This window comes from Neovison vison, chromosome 1, assembly GCF_020171115.1.
Source record: "Neovison vison isolate M4711 chromosome 1, ASM_NN_V1, whole genome shotgun sequence".
Taxonomy (NCBI): Eukaryota; Metazoa; Chordata; class Mammalia; order Carnivora; family Mustelidae; genus Neogale; species Neogale vison.
This window is the reverse complement of record NC_058091.1, coordinates 287,727,141-287,748,259: the sequence shown is the minus strand read 5'-3', so window position 1 is coordinate 287,748,259 and position 21,119 is coordinate 287,727,141. Positions and strand designations below refer to the sequence as shown.

The window sequence follows — 21,119 nt, the reverse complement described above, 5'->3', positions numbered from 1 at the left end:
GGGAAGGCGGGGGAGGAGACGCGGGCACCGCCAGGGCGCCTGCTCCGAGCGCGGGCGGGAAGCTCGTGATGCTCCTCCCTCCCTCCGCCTCTGCACCCGGGCGCTCCGAGTTCCCGCCCCTCTTTTTCGAGCCACGGGGAGCTCCCGGCTCGAGGCTTCCGCCTCCCGCAGCGGGACAGCCGCGGTCTCCTCAGCTTCCGCCGGGAGTTCATCTGTTGGGCGCGCTTCGGGCGCTCGCCGCCTGTACGCCCCGGCGCTGCGCGGCGCTTGCCTGGGAACTGCTTAATAACCGACTGACGTGGAACTCCCGGCACATCCCCTCCGCTGGGGGACCTCTCTGGACCCGTAAATAAAAGGTCGCACACGGCTCTTCACAGGCCGGGTGCGCAATCTACAGCACTAAGGAGGACAGTGTCTGTACTCGCCGTCCTAGTGACTTTTTTTTTTTTTTAAGATTTTGTTCATTTATTTGACAGAGATCACGAGTAGGCAGAGAGGCAGGCGCGGAAGGGGGGTGGTGCAGGCTCCCCGCTGAGCAGAGGACCCCATGCGGGACTCGATCCCAGGACCCTGCGATCGCGACCGGAGCCGGCTTCCTTTGCCCCAGTCCTGGTCCCGCTGACTGACCGGGGACAGGGTTCACCGACGAGCAGATCTCGAGCTCTGTCTAGCCTGGAAAAGCATTTTTTTCGGAGGCATGCTGCGGCTCCCTCCTCGCCCTCCTCTTCACATCGGCCTGGTTCGGAGGCTTTTATTTTGTATTCTGCAATGTTTCTTTTTTGAGCATTTGCGTCATTTTCCATTTACACTGTAATACCATTACAGAAATTCTCATAAACATTTGTGTACAATCTAGTTTTATTCTTTAACATCAGAGACAATGAGTCAGTATATATTTTAAAGTTTTTTTTTTTTTAAGATTTTATTTATTTATGTGACAGACAGAGATTACAAGCAGGCAGAGAAACAGGCAGAGAGAGGGGAGGAAGCAGGCTCCCCGCTGAGCAGAGAGCCCGATGCGGGGCTCGATCCCAGGACTCTGAGATCATGACCTGAGCCGAAGGCAGTGGCTTAACCCACTGAGCCACCCAGGCGCCCCTATTTTAAAGTTTTTGATTTAGTGTTTCTCGATTCTGGCTGCCTATGAGAATTATTTGGAGAACTTTTAAAAAAATACTGGCACTTGGGGTTCACTACTGAAGATTCTGATTTGAGTGATCCAGGATAGAACTCAGGTATTGCGTTTAGAAATTCTGCAGTTCTGGGTGCCTGAGTGGCTCAGCGGGTTAAGACCTCTGCCTTTGGGTCTGGTCATGATCTCAGAGTCCTAAGGTCGAGCCCCAAATAGGGTTTTCTGCTCAGTGGGAAGCCTGCTTCCCCCTCTCTGCCTGCCTCTGCCTATTTATGATCGCTGTCAAATAAATACATAAGATCTTTTAAAAAACACACACACACAGAAAACTTTTAAGAAGTTCTGCAGGTCTAGTAGTGCTCAGTCCCTTGAGTGTGGACTCTTGAGCCAAATCAAGTCATCAAGTCATGATCTCAGTGGTGAGATGAGTCCCAGATCAGGTTCGCTGTGAGCATGGAGCTTGCTTGAGATTTTCTCCCTCTGGGCCACCCAGGCACCCCACTCTTATCCTCATTTAAACTGATGTCACTATACCTTTTTTTCTCACTAGAATATCAAAAATGCATACAAAGATTTATTTATTTTAGAGAAAGAGCACATCCACATGCAGGTGTCAGGGGGAGAGATGGGGAGAGGGAGAGAATCCCAGGGAGACTCCTGCACAGAGAATGGAGCCCTTCTCACCACCCCCAGATCATGACCTGAGCCAAAAGCAAGAGTCAGAGGCTTAATCAAGTAAGCCACCCATGGGCTCAAGAATACTAGTTCTTGGGACGCCTGGGTGGCTCAGTGGGTTGAGCCTCTGCCTTCGGCTCAGGTCATGGTCCCAGAGTCTTAGGATGGAGCCCTGCATTGGGCTCTCTGCTGAGCAGGGAGCCTGCTTCCCCCTCTCTCTCTGCCTGCCTCTCTGCCTACTTGTGATCTCTATCTGTTAAATAAATAAAAAATAATAATAATAAAAAAAGAATACTAGTTCTTATAAGAATGTCCAAGGGGTGGAAGAGAACCAAAAGAAAACCTAAGGAAGATGAATCTAGGAAGGAGTAGCCAACCATGGGAAAATCCAAGAAAGGTCAAATAAAAATAAGCCTCAGAATTCCCACAGCAGCAGTTTTGATATTTTGTAGTAAGGGTTACAGTAGCCATAAAGTAACTAAAGTCCTTTTGGTAGTAGATAATAAAATCAAATCTGACTAGCTTGAGCAAGAGAGGGAATTTATTGTAGAAATTCTGGTGTATCCCACAGAATCTAAGGGAGTGGTTTTAACAACCAGTTCTTGGGAAGAACTGTAACCACGACAGATCATGGGTGTTCTCTGTAGAACAGTGCTGTCAAGTAGAAATTTCTGTAATGGTGAAAATATTCTATCTGCTCTGCCCAAAATGGTAGCCATTAGCCACAATGGTATTGAGCACCTGAAATGTAACTAGTGCAGCTGAGACACTGATTTATTTTATTATGTTTTGTTCCATTTTAATTAAATTCAAATAAACACATGTGGCTAGTGGCTCCTATATTGTACAACACAGCTTTAAAACCTTGCCACCAACATGACTCAATTCCAATTATTCTCAATTCAAAATTTCAAATCTCAGGCACCTGGGTGGCTCAGTGGGTTAAAGCCTCTGCCTTCGGCTCAGGTCATGATCCCAGAGTCCTGGGATCAAGCCCCACATCTGGCTCTCTGCTCAACAGGGAGCCTGCACCCTCCATGCCCCGCCTACTTGTGATCTCTGTCAAATAAATAAATAAAATCTTTTTAAAAATCCTTCAAAAAAAAAAGAACTGTTTTTGTCAATTGGCTCTTTAAGTTTAATAATAAAAGACTGGTTAGTGATAACAAGGCATTGTAAAACCTTCAGAAGGAAAGGAGAATGTTTTGTGGACCATTTGTTGTGTGTGTGTGTGTGTGAGTTTTAAGTTATTATTTTTTAAAATCAGTACTTTTTACTGGAAACAACTTGATCAAAAATCTGTCACAGAACTTTGAGACCCATTAAAACAAAAGTTTAATGAGAAAAAAAAGAAGATAGATATCACCTAAAAAAAGTTTTCATTTTCAGTTTCAAGTTTCCAAGTAAAATTATTTCTTTCACAAGACAGCTGTCTAAACAGTTCAGCTTTATTTTCAGGGAAAAGGGTTCCCCAAATTTCTTGTTAAATATCAAATTCAAAACATTAAAGTCTGAATATGGCATTTTTCCATAAGCCACAATGCAGGGGCAGTCCAGAGAAGACCTTGGGTATGTGGAAGAGGAGAACTGTGGGGGCAAGAAGAGGCAGCAGCCCCTCTGGCTTAGTGGAAACAAGGAATCAGAGATGCACGTATTTCAAGATAAAATCTCATGAGGACGAGATTAAGAAGAAAGTTGAAAGCCAAGTCGTTTTCCTCTGTCATTGGAAAAAAAAAAATTGTCCTTTAGAATGCCCACTCCCAATATGAAGGTGATCCCACCAGAATAAAACATGATAATATGATAGGGAAAGGAACTGAGCTGCTCTCAGCTCTTACATCAAGTTCAAGGCATATAACTCACATACTCTGGGGAAGTTGAGAGCAAGGGACCCACCAAAGAGACACAAAATGGAAAGACAAAGACTGAGACTTGGTGGACAAGTATAGCACCATCAAGGGAGAAAAATATTTACTAGCTGTACCACAGTAGATACCAACCCAAGAGATCAGGAGCAAACATCAAACACCCTGAAGCAGTGGGTAAGAAAATAGAAAACAAAGTCTGAACACAGGTACTCTCTCCCCCATTGCCTTTAGGGCATGTAACCCCTCCTCCCAATATCATAATCTACCCTGTAGATTAAGTAGAATGAGAAGAAAAAATCCACAAGATACAGCATTTATTTGAAATTCTTACCAAAGAAGAAATGGAAGTACTATAAATTGTCAAGATAAAGACTTTCCCTGACATACAGTGGGGTGGAACCTTATAAAGAATATTCAATTACAGGAAAAAATATATAAACAACATTTTCTTTGTGAAATGGTAGATTTGCCATCTTCTCACTTTAGCACAAAAGAAGCCAACTTGAAGACAAGGGTAGAGTGAAGTGAATTAGAGAAAAATAGAAACAAAACCTCACTTGATCAAAACTTGCAACAAACCTGCTGAATCCCTACATTAATGAGCCAATCATTTACTGTTTGGCTTCTTTAACTGTTAAACCCAGTTTAGGTTCTCTGTTACTAAAGATCTTAAAGTCTTGCTTAAAGGTAAGCAATTTAAAGCAGCCAGTACATCATAGAGTTTAGAATGAAACATAGGACGTCTAACATCCAAATCTGGATTCCCCCTTTTTTTTTTTCTTCAAAAGATTTACTTATTTATTTGAGAGGGCGAGGGGCAGAGGGAGAGGAAGAAACCATCTTAAGCAGACTCTGGACTGAGCGTGGGGTAGGGTGTGACACTGGACTGCAACATGGGGATTGACCTCAAAACTCCAAGATCACAACTCCAAGATCACCACACCAAAATCACAACCTGAGCCAAAACCAAGAGTCATATGCTTAACCTTCTGCACCACCAAGGCACCCCACCGAACTTGGACTCCTAATCATCATAACACATAGATGTAGTTCAACTGCCATTTTCTCTGCTGAATCTGCAACTACTTGCTACTCAAAGTATGGTTCAAGGACCTGAACTGTGGCATCACTGGGAGCCTCGTTAGGAAAGCAGATCTCTAGGCTCCACCCACCCAAACCTACTGAGTCAAAATCTGCAATTTAATAAGTCTCAAGTAATTCATATGTACCTTAATGTTTGAGTCATCTATCTCCTTACCAAAACTATGATAACTTTGAAGGCAGAAAATACATATTAGTACTTTTTTTTTTAAAGATTTTATTTATTTATTTGACAGAGAGAGATCACAAGTAAGCAGAGAAGTAGGCAGAGAGAGAGAGGAAAGCAGGCTCTCCGCCTAGCGGAGAGCCCGACGCGGGACTCGATCCCAGGACCCTGGGATCATGACCCCAGCCGAAGGCAGCGGCTTAACCCACTGAGCCACCCAGGCGCCCCCATATTAGTACTTTTAAAATGTAACTACTTGTAATAATTGTGCACCAAATTAATTGTCCATAATAATAATAATAATAATTGTGCACCTAAACACTCTTTCAGTATTACTGGGTACATTGCCAATCTGCATTTCCCAGCCCTCCTTGCAATGCCCATGTGATTAAGTAAGTTCTCTCTAATGCAACCTAAGCAGAAATACGGTGTACAACTTCTGGGCTCAGATCTTATTATCGTGGACATGCTTTCTCATTTTCCTCTTCCCTTGGCTGAAATCCACCGTGACCCAGTTTGATTACGCAATGAGACACTGAAGAATGTCAGAGCAAGTAACCTGAAGGAAGCTAAATCTCTGAATAATTGTATGGATGAGAGCTACTCCTCCAACTGAATCAGTACCTTGTAATAGTAGTATAAGAGAGAAATAAATGTCTCTCTTCTTTAGGCCACTGATTTTTTGTAGGGGCTTTTTGATATGGCAGCCTAGTCTTATCTTAAATAATTCACACTCCATGGGGCGCCTGGGTGGCTCAGTGGGTTAAGCCTCTGCCTTCGGCTTAGGTCATGGTCTCAGGGTCCTGGGATTGAGCCCCGCATCAGGCTCTCTGCTCAGCAGGGAGCCTACTTCCCTTCCTCTCTCTCCACCTGCCTCTCTGCCTACTTGTGATCTCTGTCTGTCATATAAATAAATAAATCTTTAAAAAAAATAATTCACACTCCGGTACCTGGGTAGCTCAGTTTGTTGGGTAACTGCCTTCTGCTCTGGTCACGATCCCTGAGTCCAGGGATGGAGTCCTGCATCGGGCTCCCAGCTCCACCGGGAGTCTCCTTCTCCCTCTGACCTTCTCCCCTCTCATGCTCTCTTTCACTGTCTGTCTCTCAAATAAATAAATAAAATCTTTAAAAAAATCAAATCAAAAGCTTATTTAAAAAAAATAATTCACACTCCATCTTGTAATAAACCTCAACTTAAAATGTTTCCCCTTGGGGCGACTGGGTGGCTCAGTGGGTTAAAGCCTCTGCCTTCGGCTCAGGTCATGATCCCAGAGTCCTGGGATCGAGCCCCGCGTTAGGCTCTCTGCTCAGCCGGGAACCTGCTTTCTCCTCTCTCTCTCTGCCTGCCTCTCTGCCTACTTGTGATTTCTCTCTGTCAAATAAATAAAATCTTTAAAAAAAAAAATAAAATGTTTCCCCTTGTGCTAAAAGGCCTCCAGTAAGCACGCAGCAGCCATTTCTGTGCTATGTGATACTAGCCATAGGTGACTGGTTGAAAAATGGATCCTTTACCCAAACTGCACTATTTGCACTTTCCCTCCAAGAGATTTGGAATTTTTTTTAAAAGTTTTTTTGTTTTCTATTTTTTCCTTTTTTTTTTTTTTAAGATTTTATTTATTTATTTGACAGACAGAGATCACAAGTAGGCAGAGAGGCAGCAGAGAGGCAGGCAGCCTCTCTGGAGGCTGGAGCAAAGGGGGCCACCATGCCAGGTTGAAGAACACCAGTCTCCACTCAGCCCACAAATTCTGTAGATGTCCTGGAGAGGCAGATGCAAGGGCTTGTCAGATGGACGAGCTGGTGACAGAATGCAATCCAGAGCTTCAAGCAAGGTGGTTCCAAGGGCATTCCCATCTTTTGGGTGACTTTCCATCCTTTGAACCAAGGTGTGTTAGCACTTGCCTCCAGCATGCTGTCACCGTTCCAACCAGAAATTGGCACAAATGCTATTGTGTTGGGGTTGAAGACATTTTTTTTTTAAAGGTTTTATTTATTTGACAGAGATCACAAGTAGGCAGAGAGAGAGAGAGAGAGGAGGAAGCAGGCTCCCACCGAGCAGAGAGCCCGATGCGGGGCTCCATCCCAGAACCCTGGGATCATGACCGGAGCCGAAGGCAGAGGCTTTAACCCGCTGAGCCACCCAGGCGCCCCTGAAGACAATTTTCTTAATGTAGGTGCTTCTTTAAGATTTTTTTATTTTATTTATTTGAGAGAGAGAGAGACAGTGAGAGAGAGCATGAGCGAGGAGAAGGTCAGAGGGAGAAGCAGACTCCCCATGGAGCTGGGAGCCTGATGTGGGACTCGATCCCGGGACTCCAGGATCACGCCCTGAGCCGGAGGCAGTCGATTAACCAATTGCGCCACCCAGGCGTCCCAATGTAGGTGCTTCTTAACGAGTAACTTCTGTTAACTGATTAACGATTCACTTTCTGAACAATCTCCTCATATCTCTCCTGGCTATAGGTTGGCTCAGTGGAATCCATTTTGTTAACAGCAGTAATTAGTTGTTTCACACCCAGTGTGTAAGCCAGAAGGGCATGCTCTAGGCCTGCTCATTCGTGGAGATACCTGCTTCAAATACATCAACACCACCAGCAACAACCAGGACAGCACAGTAAGTCTGGGATATGCCTGTAATCATGTTTTTTTTTGTTGTTGTTGTTGTTTTAAATTTATTTGACAGACAAGAGATCACAAGTAGGCAGAGAGGCAGGCAGAAAGAGAGCGGGAAGCAGGTTCCCTGCTGAGCAGAGTCTGATGCGGGGCTCGATCCCAGGATGCTGGGATCATGACCTGAGCTGAAGGCAAACGCTTTAACCCACTGAGCCACCCAGGCGCCCCTGTAATCATGTTTGTGAGAAAGTTTCTGTGTTCTGGGGCATCAAGACATAGTACTTGCTGGCCTCAAATTTCCACAGGGATATCAATGGCGATACCACATTCACGTTCAGCTTTCAGTTTATCCAAGACCCAGACATGCTTGGAGGAGCCCTTTCCCATCTCAGCAGCCTCCTTCTCAAATTCTTCCCGATAGTTCTTTTGTTGATCCCACCACATCTGTACATCAGATGACCAGTAGTGGCAGATTTGCCCAGGTCTATGAGTCCCCGCTGTTGATGTGAGACTTTTCCTTTCCTATTTTGGTTTAGGTTTAGCAGTGGTTTCATGACACCTGTGTTTTGGCGACAAACCCATTTTGAAAAAATTGGTTGGTATATCTAGATTTTTTTAAAAAAGATTTTATTTATTTATTTATTTATTTATTTGACAGAGAGAGCACAAGCAAGGGAAGCGGCAGGCAGAGGGAGAGGGAGAAGTTAGCTCCCTGCTAAATAGAGAGACTGACACGGGTCTTGATCCAAGGACCCCGGGATCATGACCTGAGGCAAAGGCAGATAGATGCTTAACCGACTGAGCCACACAGGCACCCCGGTATCTATCTTCTATATAAAGAAGTGAACGTCATTGATTCAATGAATGGGTTGTAATGATAGATTTGTACAGTGTCAACTTGGCTAGGCTGAATCCCCTCCTGGTATGTTTCTAGCCAGAGTAGACCACAGGGAAGATTCTTTTTTTTCCCCCCTACAAGGGAGATTTTTTAAAGATTTTATTTATTTATTTGACAGACAGAGATCACAAGTAGGCAGAGAGGCAGGCAGAGAGAGAGAGGAGAAAGCAGGCTCTCTGCAGAGCAGAGAGCCCAATGTGGGACTCTTTCCCAGGACCCTGGGATCATGACCCGAGCCGAAGGCAGAGGCTTTAATCCACTGAGCCACCCAGGCGCCCCCACAAGGGAGATTTTTATGGGAGATTTCAGGGGGAGAAGTGAAGCAGCTGTCTTAGAGCTCACATAGGTGGTCACTTATCTGCTGGCTTTGCAGCTGCTCTAACTTCCCTTGAGTTTGTTCCAAAGTCTCTTTCAAAGTCTCCAACTCCTGGGCCAGGTGTAAGTATTTAGCTCCATGAAGGACTCAGCTTCTGCAGGACATCAATACCACCATGGTCAGAAGCAACAAAAACTGACATGGATTTGGTCCATCCTCATGAACTTCAGTTCATGCTTGTAGGGTCCAACCTGTCTTTACCCTCTTTTCCTTTGCAGCCATCTTCCCTTGTTGCCTGACAGCTCTATGAACTTCAAGCTCCAACATCTGATGCAAAGAAACAGTCTTACAGAGACTTAACCCAGCTCTACTGATTCCGTAATATCAAATTCCTATAAAAATACACACCACAAACCCATTTTCTTTCTTTCTTTCTTTTTTTTAAAAAAAGATTTTATTTATTTATTTGACAGACAGAGATCACAAGCAGGCAGACAGGCAGGCAGAGAGAGGGAGAGGAGGAAGCAGGCTCCCTGCAGAGCAGAGAGCCCGATGCAGGACTCGATCCCATGACCCTGAGATCATGACCTGAGCCAAAGGCAGCGGCTTAACCCACTGAGCCACCCAGGCGCCCCCACAAACCCATTTTCTAGTGCTTCTTTCTTTCTTAGAACTGTGACTGATACAATATGTAAGACAATAAATTTTAATGAATATAATATTTCTTCCCAAGATATTATTTAAAGGTATCATTTCTGCTATGGTACCAAAAGGCTAGAGATGTCTCATACCCTACACTGTCACACATCAAGGAAAAAAAATCTATTTCCTCAATCTGTGCTTCACTCTGATTCGAACAATTCAAGTCAAATACCCACTTTGAGTTAATCACTTGTCCTAAAAAAAGAAAAAAAAAGCATTGATTGGTTTAGGCTTTAGTTAAGTGTCACTTATAGACTAATCACTGTGACAGGGTGAGTTACGAGATTGTAGTAGCAATAACTAATCATGGATTTTCCCTGTCACCTGAAATGTGGCCATTTTGTACTTATGCTTCCCTTTGCTTGTCATTTGGAGGGTCAATTTATCATGTACGTGGGCAGACAACAAGTGAGTACTCAGAAGCCATTTTGACCATCTTCCAGTTCAACAGAAACTATTAAACTGAATTACACAATCTGTTAGAGTTGCCAGTTTAGGCAGATGCCTAAAGACTGAGCCACCCAGGCATCTCAATTCTCTTGTTTAAAGAGAAATTGGAGTTATTTCTACTTTCAGAAAACCTATCAAGGGGCGCCCAGGTGGCTCAGTGCGTTAAACCTCTGACTTCAGCTCGGGTCATGATCTCATGGCTGTGGGATGGAGCCCCAAGCCCCAAATCAGGATCTCTGCCCAGCAGGGAACATCCTTTCCTCTCCAACCTCTGCCTGCTTCTCTGCCTACTTGTGATCTCTCTGTCAAAAAAATAAAATCTTAAAAAAAAAAAAAAGCCATCAAAAGGAAAAGGGGAGGGGAAAAAAGTAGGTAAAAAATTAAGGTTGGCTCAAATTCCTTGGCATCAAGACCAGACATAGGAAAGAATATACATGCTTTTAGGTAATATTCTGTATCTCCACCCAGTGGTAAATAAGTGTGTTCTTTATGAGAAAACTTATCCTATGATTTGTGTGCTATTCTCTATATTATTTCAATTAATATCAGGGTTGTTTTGTTTTGGGGGAGGGCATGCAGGGGAGAGGTAGAGAATTCCAAGCAGTCTTCACACCCAGCCCAAAGCCTGACACAGGGCCTAATCTCAGAACCCTGAGATCATGGCCTGAGCTGAAATCAAGAATCGGATGCTCAGTTGGATGCCACAGAAGTGCTTCAAAGTCAGTTTTTAAAAAATCGTATATTGGGGTGCCTGAGTGCTTCAGTTAGTTGGGTGACTGAGCTTTCAGCTCAGGTCATGATCCTGGAGTCGCAGGATTGAGTCCCGCATTGTGCTCCCTGCTCAGGGGAGAGTCTGCTTCTCCCTCTGATCCTTCCCTTCTCATGTTCTCTCTCACTCTCTCTCTCAAATAAATACATAAAATCTTTAAAAAGATAAATATCATATATTGGAAACTACCTCTTGTTTTTTTGAAAGCTACTGTTTGGTTTTTAAAATATTTTATTTATTTGAAAGAGAAAGAGAGCGTACGCACATGTGCACATGCAAGGGGGGCTGTAGAAGGAGAAGCAGGCTCCCGCTGAGCAGGTAGGACTCAACCCCAGGACCCTGGGATCATGACCTGAGCCGAAGGCATTTAAAAAAAATTCTGCTTGACTAAAATAAAAGAGATCTACCAGAGCCCAAGCAGATTCACTTTTAAAGGATGTAAGATTTTGATAACAAAGTGGAGGAAGATCACGAGTTCAGGTTTGGGTTTTGTGGGTTTTTTTTTTTTTTCTGTATTAATTTTTAAGGGGAGTAAGAGGTCAAACTATTTGATAAATCTGAGGGTGAAAAGTATCATATCCTCGGGGTTCTGATGAGGCTTCTCATATCCTTGAAAGGTCATCCTAATGCAAAAAGTGGGAAAATATGAAGCTGCCTGCAAAATGACAGGACTAGAAGGCTATTGCTCCAAAGCAGTCTCTTTATTTTTTTAATTTTATTTTAAATTTTATTTATTCATTTGACAGAGAGATGGTGAAGAGAGGGAACACAAGCGGGAGGCATGGGCAGAGGGAGAAGCAGGATTCCCACCGAGCAGGGAACCAGATGCCGGGCTCGATCCTAGGACCCTGGGATCACGGCCTAACTGAAGGCAGACACTTCACCAACTGAGCCACCCAGGCACCCCAAATTAGTTGTTGTTGTTTTTTTAGAGATTTTCAGTTATTTATCTGAGAGAAATAAATAGGGGGAGCTCCCAGAGGGAGAGGGAGAAGGAGAAGCAGGGTCCTTGCTGAGTAGGGAGTTTGGTGCGGAGCTGGATCCCAGGACTTTGGATCATGAGCTGAGCCAATGGTGGGCGCTTCACTGACTGAGTCACCCAGGCATCCCGAAAAAATTGTTTCTTAGGAAAATGAAAGTTTGAAGAGTTTAAATGATTAACCAGAAGACTCAAAAATATTCTGGAAAAAAATTTTATTATTATTAGAATTTAAAATGAAGAAACTGATAGAAAATGAAAGAAAATTATGTGCCCTTTCAAGACCTTTACATTCAATACTCCAGTTCTTCATTTTCTTGATACAACTGTATCACTATCACAATTTTTCCTCTCATGAATAAGAGGAAAAATGAGGTGGGAAGTATCCTGAGGAAGAGAATGAGCAATCTGTGAATCCTGAGACTGAAATTAACTATATAACATAAATGTGGAGGAAATGCATGTGATCAGCAGAGAAGTGTTCAATGAAAAAGTCACTAGTAAGTCACATATGTTATAACTAAAGAAATGTTGAACATAATCACATGCATTTCACGGTCAATATCCCATACCCTATGCAATTACTCAAAAATAGGTTCTTTCTCTTCTTTCCTGACCATTTTGCCAAATGAAAATGATCTATCTAAAACTAGTATGTCACAATCAAGGTCTTCAGTGACTGACTTGTCATTGCCTACAATGAATGCACTGTTTCATAAATAATGTTCAACTTATTATTCATTGCCTATATATGTTTAATTGTCAGTATAAAGAAATAATGTGTTGACTAAACATCAAGTATGAGATATATTAATACAGTGATAAATGTGCGAGAACAATGCTATTCCAAACTTGATCCACTGACCACCAGTATCAGTATCCCATTAGAGATGGAACACCTGGTTTTAGCAGGTTATCCAGGTGATTCTTATGAATTACAAGTTTTAGAAACACTGTTCTAGAAAGCTGAAAATGCACTAATTTCTCTTAGGGATCTCACCCTCCCCAAAGGTATGGAAAACATTTGCTGTGCAGCTAGAACTGTTAAACCTTCTCAAAAGTGCTCTGTGATAGAAAGAACAGGGTTCAGATTTCTGACTCCTAAGGACCATTGAGCCATGCTAGCTTACAGTTCTTTTGAAAGATGTAGCTTCGATATCTGAGTTGAGTATATTTAACATAACATATATATTAATATGCTTGTGTGTAAATGGGCTTAAAAAATACATATATATAGTAGAATTGGAGTCATGGCTAAATACCATTTAAGTAAGACTTTCATTTTAAGTAGACGTAACAAAATTTTAAGTTTATAGAGTTAACAATGCATAACTTACATTCATTTTACATATTCAAGAAAACTAAACTTAAGGAACTAAAAGCTGAAAAATATGAGAGGTAGTAGTATCTAATGAGTGACATTTTGATAGTCTATTAAATATTATGAATTAGATATAGGAAAAAGGGAACTAAATTCTAAGAGAATAAATACGAAAACATCAAATCCTCTGAGTGGGAAGGAGACCTTGGGAAAAAAGAAGGGAAGGAAAACTATTTTCAAAATGTACTATAAAATTTGTTAGACATGCTTCAGTGACAATAAGTAGAAGGCAATTACTCTTGATGGCATAAAAGGTGAGAGGAAAGAAGTCCATGTCCTCGCTTTTTTGTCAGTCCTGGCGATTCCTCCTCTGTTCTCCTTCCTTGTTGTTGCCATGACTTGGTTTAGTTATTCCAATTTGCTGAAGACTAAAATCTCCATCACTAACAATTTTACTTTATATATTGTGTCTTGGGTAAAACTCATTTGTTGTGGTTATTGATTGGGAGGAAAAAGAATCAAACAGGGAGCAAATTCCCAGATGATGCTTCTCTGCTGGTTTGGTGCATACACTTTAAGAACCACTACTTTAATGTGGTCGGTAATCAGTCGCAAGGACTGGTAGGTAGACACTAAAAGGAAAACAGTATCTCTCTGTGTAGGTTTTTAGGACATAGAGTAGTAGTTACACATTTGCTACCTGCTCAAAAAATAGCCAAATATATATTAATCTTTAAGAATTACAACTGACAATATTAGTAGTTGGAAGAAATTTCTTTCCAAAGATGAACCGAAACCTAAATAATTTTTTAAGAGACAGTGTTTATTTGCCTATATTAGAACTGTTGTAGAATCCAGTGTTATGGAACTTGCTCAGCTAGCCTATTTAAGTTTTGATATCAACATCCTTGGACTAACTTGAAAATGAATACTCTAAGTTCAAAATTTCTGCCTTCATTAAATTAAAAATAAGAATTTCTAAATGTTTATCTTTGTGTTAAGATCATAAGTAATCTTCTTTCAATTGTTTTTTTTAACCTGATTATTAAAAAGCCAAATGATAATAAAAAACAATTCATCTGGCAAATGTACTGTTTGTAGATATTGCCACTTATTTCTATTAAAATTGTTCTTAAATTCTTAAATTAGAGCACCTGATATCCGGACCCAGCTGAGCTTTTATTTTACAGATTAAAATGCATGGACAATACACTACAATAATTAATGAAGCCGTTCTAGTTTAGCCTGAAGAGATTTAAAATTTCCCGTGATGGCTTGTACTGCAACTGAAGAGCTCATAGACTGAAGCTCAACCAGATAACCACAAATGGCATCCAGGCACAGATTTGTAAATCTTCTCCTGTAAAGGAAAAGATACCTGATCAACTGTTGATACATTTAGAAACATTTCCTCCTGTAAGACTTCTCTCTAACTTCTGCTAACATTACTATCATCCCAGAAAGAGCAAGGATCATATGATTAAGTAAACGGTAAATCAATGAAAACAGACAAGAAATGCAGGGGAAAGGTGAATTACCACATGACCACCATGTTCTTTTGGGAGATTATAATGGGAAGGAGACAATAGGGATGACTCTTTAAATTAATATTGAATTACTTACATTCTTTTGTTCTTTTCAAACAAATATACCTTGAAATGGCCAATAATCTCACAAAGACATAACTGAACTGAAGGAGTTCAGAAGTAATTCATAAATTACATCATTTACCTATAGAAAGTATTCAGAACAAGGGTTGAAAAATGGAAGAAACTCTAACCTTTCATATATGCTAACTGATACCATTCAAATAGTAATTCTCCATATCTTCCCCCATCTAACTTTGTTGTTCAGATACTTATTAAAAACATTTAAAGTTTTGCTATAATGCAATAGCTAATTCATAGTTACCTCTCACAATTTAAAACCTGGCTAGGATTCTCAACATATCTTGCCAATAGTACATGTATACAATCCAAAAGGTGCAGTGGCTTCTTCATTCTGTTCCAGAATGGATCCTATAAAGAAAGCATACACCATGAGTTAAAGCAAACTGTGTCAACTGATTTTTCAACCATTTATAGTATTAGTCAAACCAGTCTTCAGAGTCCCAGGCAAAATTTCTCAATACTAAAATAAGCATTTAATGCAGGAGCACTGTGATAATGGGTGTGTTGACGGTTCTCACTATTCTGAGGGCTACCTGAACAGCATGGGGTGTGAGATGCCCTGTTCTGGGCAGAGAGAGTGGGGTGGCACTATTTTCCCCCTTACCACCAATACAAAGACTTCAGAGATCACTAGTGGAGGTGCAGTTGCTTACATCAAACCCTACCCCTTGCGGTGCTTATTTACTGGGAATGTTCTGACTCTGAGCCCGTGTGGCAGGTCTTTCCCCCAGAAGACCAGCACAGGAAGCACGCCTGCACCAACTCTAATGCTCACAGAGTGCTTCAAAGCATCACCTGAGTACCAGTAGGACTAGGCTTTAGTTTTTTTTTCTGTTGTTGGTTTTTTTTCATTTCCTTTGCTCTTTTGGGGGATCAGGCTTCTCACACCCCCTTCTTTTTCCTTGGAATCAGGCTTATAGTTTTTTGATTGTCTATTCGATTTTGGGGGGGGGAGTCCTTTTCTTTTTCTTTTTTGGAACAGGCCTATTTTTTCCTCTTTCTTCTCTTTTGTTTTTCTTTTCTTAAGATTTTTATTTATTTAAGAGAGAGAGAGAGAGATCACAAGCAGGGAGGAAGGGTAGAGGGAGAAGCAGACTCCCCGCTGAGCAGGGAGTCTGATGTGGGACTCAGTCTTAGGACGCTGGAATCATGACCTGACCTGAAGGCAGACACTTAACTGACTGAGCCATGCAGGTGTCCCTCCTTCCCCACCCCCCATCAGGTTTATTTTAACAAATAAATCAAAGCACATCTAGTTAAAAAGTCCATACACTCCTCATGACAAGAAGGAGCTCTGCAGAGGACTAACCAGTGGGAAAGAGCAGTCAAAGCACAACAGCAGAGGCCACACAGCATACACCAGAAACACTTCTTGAAGTGCCACGCGCTGGACAGTGTATGACTCTGCCACACTTTTTTTTTTTTTTTTCTTTTTTAAAGAAAGGGAGGGGCACCTGGGTGGCTCAGTGGGTTAAACCCTCTGCCTTTGGCTCAGGTCATGATCCCAGGGTTCTGGAATCGAGCCCTGCATCGGGCTCTCATCAGGGAGCCTGCTTCACTTCCATCTCTCTCTGCCTGCCTCTCTGACTACTTGTGATCTCTGTCAAATAAATAAAAATCTTAAAAAAAAGAAAGGGAAAGAGAGAGAGGTATGGAAGAGCAGAAGGAGAGGGAGATAGAATCTTAAGCAGGCTCCATGCCCAGTGTGAAGCAGGACATGGGGTGCAATCTCATGACCATGAGGTCATGACCTGAGCCAAAATCAAGCTGGACGCTTAATTGACTGAGCACTCAGGCACGCCTGACACCTTTTTAATATAGCATTACTCTCAGATTCAAGAAACAATAAGCCTTCAAAACATGCAAAAGACAGAAACTTATCCAAAATGACAAGACAGAGAAATTCTCCCCAAAAGAAAGGTCAGTAAGAAATCATAGCCAGGAACCTGTACAAAACAGATATAAGCAATATATCTGAATAAGGATTTAGAACAACAGTTATAAGACTTCTAGCTGGGATTGGAAAAAAGCATAGAAGACACCAGAGAAACCCTTGTTGCGGAAATAAAAGGACTAAAAACTAGTCAGGCTGAAATAAAAAATGCTATAGCTTGAGATGTGAAACCAAGTGGATATAATTACAATGAGGATTGAAGAAGCAGAAGAGAGAATAGGTGATATACATGATAAAATTATGGAAAATAATGAAGCTAAAGAGAAGAAAAAAAGAAAACTATTAGACTGTGTAGGTGGGCTTAGGGAACTCAGCAAGATCATACAGCAAACCAGGATCTATATCATAGGAGTCCCAGAAGAAGAGTGGGAAGAGGGGACAGATGGGCTATTTGAACAAATTATAGCTGAAAACTTCCCTAATTTGGCAAAGGAAACAGGCGTTCAAGTCCAAGCGGCACAGAGAACTCCCCTCAAAATAAAAAAAATAGGCGAATACCATAAAATATCACTGTGAAACTTACAAAATATGAAGATAAAAAGAAAGTTCTGAAAGCAGCTAGGAACAAAAAAGGTCCTTAGCCTACAAGGGTAGACACATAAGATTAGCAGTAGTCATGTCCACTGAAACCTGGCAGGCCAGAAAAAAGTGGCATGATATATTCAATGTGCTGTGAATGGGAAAAATAAGCAGCCAAGAATACTATATCCAGCAAGGCTGTCATTCAGAATAGGCGAGATAAAGAGTTTCCAAGACAAGCAAAAACTAAAGAAGTTCATGAACACTAAACTAGCTCTGCAAGAAACATCAAATCCTCTGAGTGGGAAGGAGACCAAAAGCAACAAAGAATAGAAAGGAGCTGAGACAATCTACAGGAACAGAGTCTTTACAGGTAATACAATGGCACTAAATTCATATCTATCAATTATTATTCTGAATGTAAATGGACCAAATGTTCTAATCAAGAGACAAAGGGTATGAGAATAGATTAAAAAAAAAACCCCAAAACAAGACCCATTGATATGCCTGTTTACAGACTCACTCTAGACCTAAAGATACCCCCAGACTGAAAGTAAAGGAGTAGAGAACCATAACCATGCAAATAGACATTAAAAAAAAAAAAAAAGAAAGAAAGAAAGCTGGAGTAGCCATGCTTATATCAAATTAGATTAATTTATATTTAAGATTTTCATTATTATTTATGTATTTGTCAGAAAGACAGAGAGTGAGCAAGTGCACAAGAGCACAAGCACAAGCAGGGGGAGCTGCAGGCTCCCGATGAGCAGGAAACCTGATGTGGGACTCAATCCCAGGACCCTTGGATAGGCAGATGCTTAGCCAACTGAGCCACCCAGGTGTCCTGACAAGCTAGATTTTTAAAAAATTGTATTTTAATTTTAATTATTTTTTTCTTTAAAGATTTTATTTATTTGACAGAATGAGAGAGCACAGGCATGGGGAACAGTACAGGAAGAGGGAGAGGGAGAAGCAGGTTACCCCCAAACAGGGAGTTTGATGCGGGGCTCGATCCCAGGATGCTGGGATCATGACCCAAGCATAAGGCAGACACCCAACATCTGAGCCACCCAGGCACCCAACAAACTAGATTTTTATTTTTTATTTTTTTTTTTAAAGATTTTATTTATTTATTTGACAGAGAGAAATCACAAGTAGATGGAGTGGCAGGCAGAGAGAGAGGGAAGCAGGCTCCCTGCTGAGCAGAGAGCCGGATGCGGGACTCGATCCCAGGACCCTGAGATCATGACCTGAGCCGAAGGCAGCGGCTTAACCCACTGAGCCACCCAGGCGCCCCCAAACTAGATTTTAAACCAAAGACTGTAATAAGACATGACACAGGCACTGTATCATAATAAAGGGGTCTATCTAACAAGAAGATCTAACAATTGTAAATATTCATGTTTCTAACTTGGGAACAGCCAAATATATAAACCAATTAATAACAAACTTAAAGAAATTCATTGATAGTAGGGGACTTTCACATCCCACTCACAGCAATGGACAGATCATTAATGTGTAAGATCAACAGGGAAAGAAGGGCTTTGAATGACACCCTAGACCAGATGGATTTAACAGATATATTCAGAGCATTTCATTCTAAAACAGTAGAATACAGATTTTTTTCAAGTGCACACGGAAGATTCTCCAGAACAGATCACATACTGGGTTACAAATCAGGCATCAAAAAGTACAAAAAGGCTGAGACCATACCATGGATATTTTCAGACCACAATGCTATGACACTTGAAATCAACCACAAGCAAAAGATTTGGAAAGAACACAAATAAATGGAGGTTAAAGAACATCCACTAGGGGTGCCTGGGTGGTCATTCAGTGACGTGTTTGCCTTTGGTTTAGGTCATGATCCTGGGGTCCTGGCATAGAGTCCTGCATCAGGAAGACTCCCTGCTAAGCATCTCCCTCTGCCCCGCTCCCTCCCCTTGAGTGCACGCACATGCGCTCTCTCTCTCCTCTCAAAAAAAACCAAACCAAAACAAAAAAACAAAAAAAACCTTAAAAAGGAAATAAAGAACATCCTACTGAAGAATGAACCAATTAACCATGAAATTAAAGAAGAAATTAAAAAAATACATGAAGGCAACTGAAAATGAAAACACTGTGGTCCAAAACCTTTGGGATGCAGCAAAAGCAGTCATATGTGAGAAATACACAGCAGTACAGGCCTACCTGAAGAAGTAAGGGAAGTCTCAAATATACAACCTAAACTTACACCTAAGGGAGCTAGAAAAGGAACAGCAAATAAGGCCTATGCCAGGAGAAGAAGGGTAATAAAGCTAGGAGCAGAAATAAATGATATAGAAAAAAACCCAACCAGACCAGATCAATGAAACTAGGAGGTGGTTCATTGAAAGAATTAATGAAACTGATAACCCCCTAGCGAGACTTATCAAAAAGAAAACAGAAAGGACAAAATAAATAAAATCACAAATGAAAGAGACCCCAACGAACACTGCAGAAATACAATTATAAGAGAATATTATGAGGAATCACATGCCAATAAATTAGGAAATCTGGAAGAAATGGATGCATTCCTAGAAACATATAAACTACCAAAACAGAAACAGGAAGAAACAAAATCTGAATAGACCCATAATCAGCAAAGAAACTGAATCAGTAATCACCAAAAATCTCCCAACAAGAATCCAGGGATGGATGGCTTCCCAGGGGAATTCTATCAAACATTTAAAAAAGAATACCTGTTCTTCTTAAACTGTTCCAAAAAACAGAAACAGAAGGAAAACTTCCAAACTCATTCTGTGAGGCCAGTATTACCTCGATTCCAAAACCAGATAAAGACCCCACTAAAAAGGAGAATTACAGGGAGCTCCAGGATGGCTTAGTGAGTGGAGCACTGGACTCCTGATTTCTGCTCAGGTCATGATCTCAGGGTCATGAGACTGAGCCCCGCGTTGGGCTCCATGCTCAGTGCAGAGTCTGCTTGTCCTTCTCCCGCCCCCTCTGGTACACTCTAAAATAAGAAATAAAATGAATTTTTTATTTTTTTTAAAGATTTTATTTATTTATTTGACAGAGATCACAAGTAGACAGAGAGGCAGGCAGAGAGAGAGGTAGAGGGAAGCAGGCTCCCTGCTGAGCAAAGAGCCCGATGCGGGACTCGATCCCAGGACCCTGAGATCATGACCTGAGCCGAAGGCAGCAGCTTAACCCACTGAGCCACCCAGGCGCCCCTAAAATGAATTTTTTAAAATGGAGAATTACAGACCAATATCCCTGATGAAAATGGATACAAAATTCTCAACCAGGGGCTCCTGGGTGACTCGGTCAATTAAGCAGCCAACTCGTGCTTTTGGTTCAGGTCAGATCTCAGGGTCTCAGAATCAAGCCCTGCAGTGGGCTCAGCTCTCAGCTGGGAATTGGCTTGAGGATTCTCTCTCCCTCAGCCCCTCTCCCTGCACATACTCTCCCACTCTCAAATAAATAAATAATTAAAAAAAACCCCAATTCTCAGCAAGATCCTAGCTAACTGGATCCAACATTACATTAAAAGGATTATTCACCACAACCAAGTGGGATTTATTCCTGGGCTGCAGGTATGCTTCAATATCCACATATCAATCCACGTGTATACCACATAAATAAAAGGATAAGAACCGTATGATGCTCTGAAGTGCCTGGATGGCTCAGTCACTAAGCGTCTGCCTTTGGCTAAGGTCATAGTCCCAGGGTCCTGGGATTGAGACCCCCATATGGCTCCCTGCTTGGCGGGAAGCCTGCTAATCCCTTTCCCACTCTCCCTGCTTATGTTCCCTCTCTCGCTGTGTCTTTCTCTATCAAATAAGTAAACAAATAAATAAGAACCATAAAATGCTCTACATACAGGCAGAAATAGCATCTGACAAAACATAGCATCTTGATAAAAACCCTTAAGAGCGTAGGGATAGAAGGAACATACTTCAATATCATAAAGACCATATACAAGAGACTCACAAGTAATATCATCCTCA

General features: G+C 41.7%; 1 protein-coding gene across 1 annotated transcript in view; it reads right to left on the bottom strand.

The window, feature by feature from the left end:
- Positions 1–14,150: 14,150 nt before the first annotated feature.
- NUP155 (nucleoporin 155) overlaps positions 14,151–21,119 on the bottom strand; it is a 65,307-nt gene continuing 58,338 nt past the window's right edge. The window contains exons 34-35 of the mRNA XM_044232524.1: positions 14,902–15,008; positions 14,151–14,350 (exon numbers count right to left, since the gene is read on the bottom strand). Coding sequence (XP_044088459.1) covers positions 14,212–14,350; positions 14,902–15,008 — 246 coding nt within the window. The 3' untranslated portion in view covers positions 14,151–14,211. The remainder of the gene's footprint in view (positions 14,351–14,901; positions 15,009–21,119) is intronic.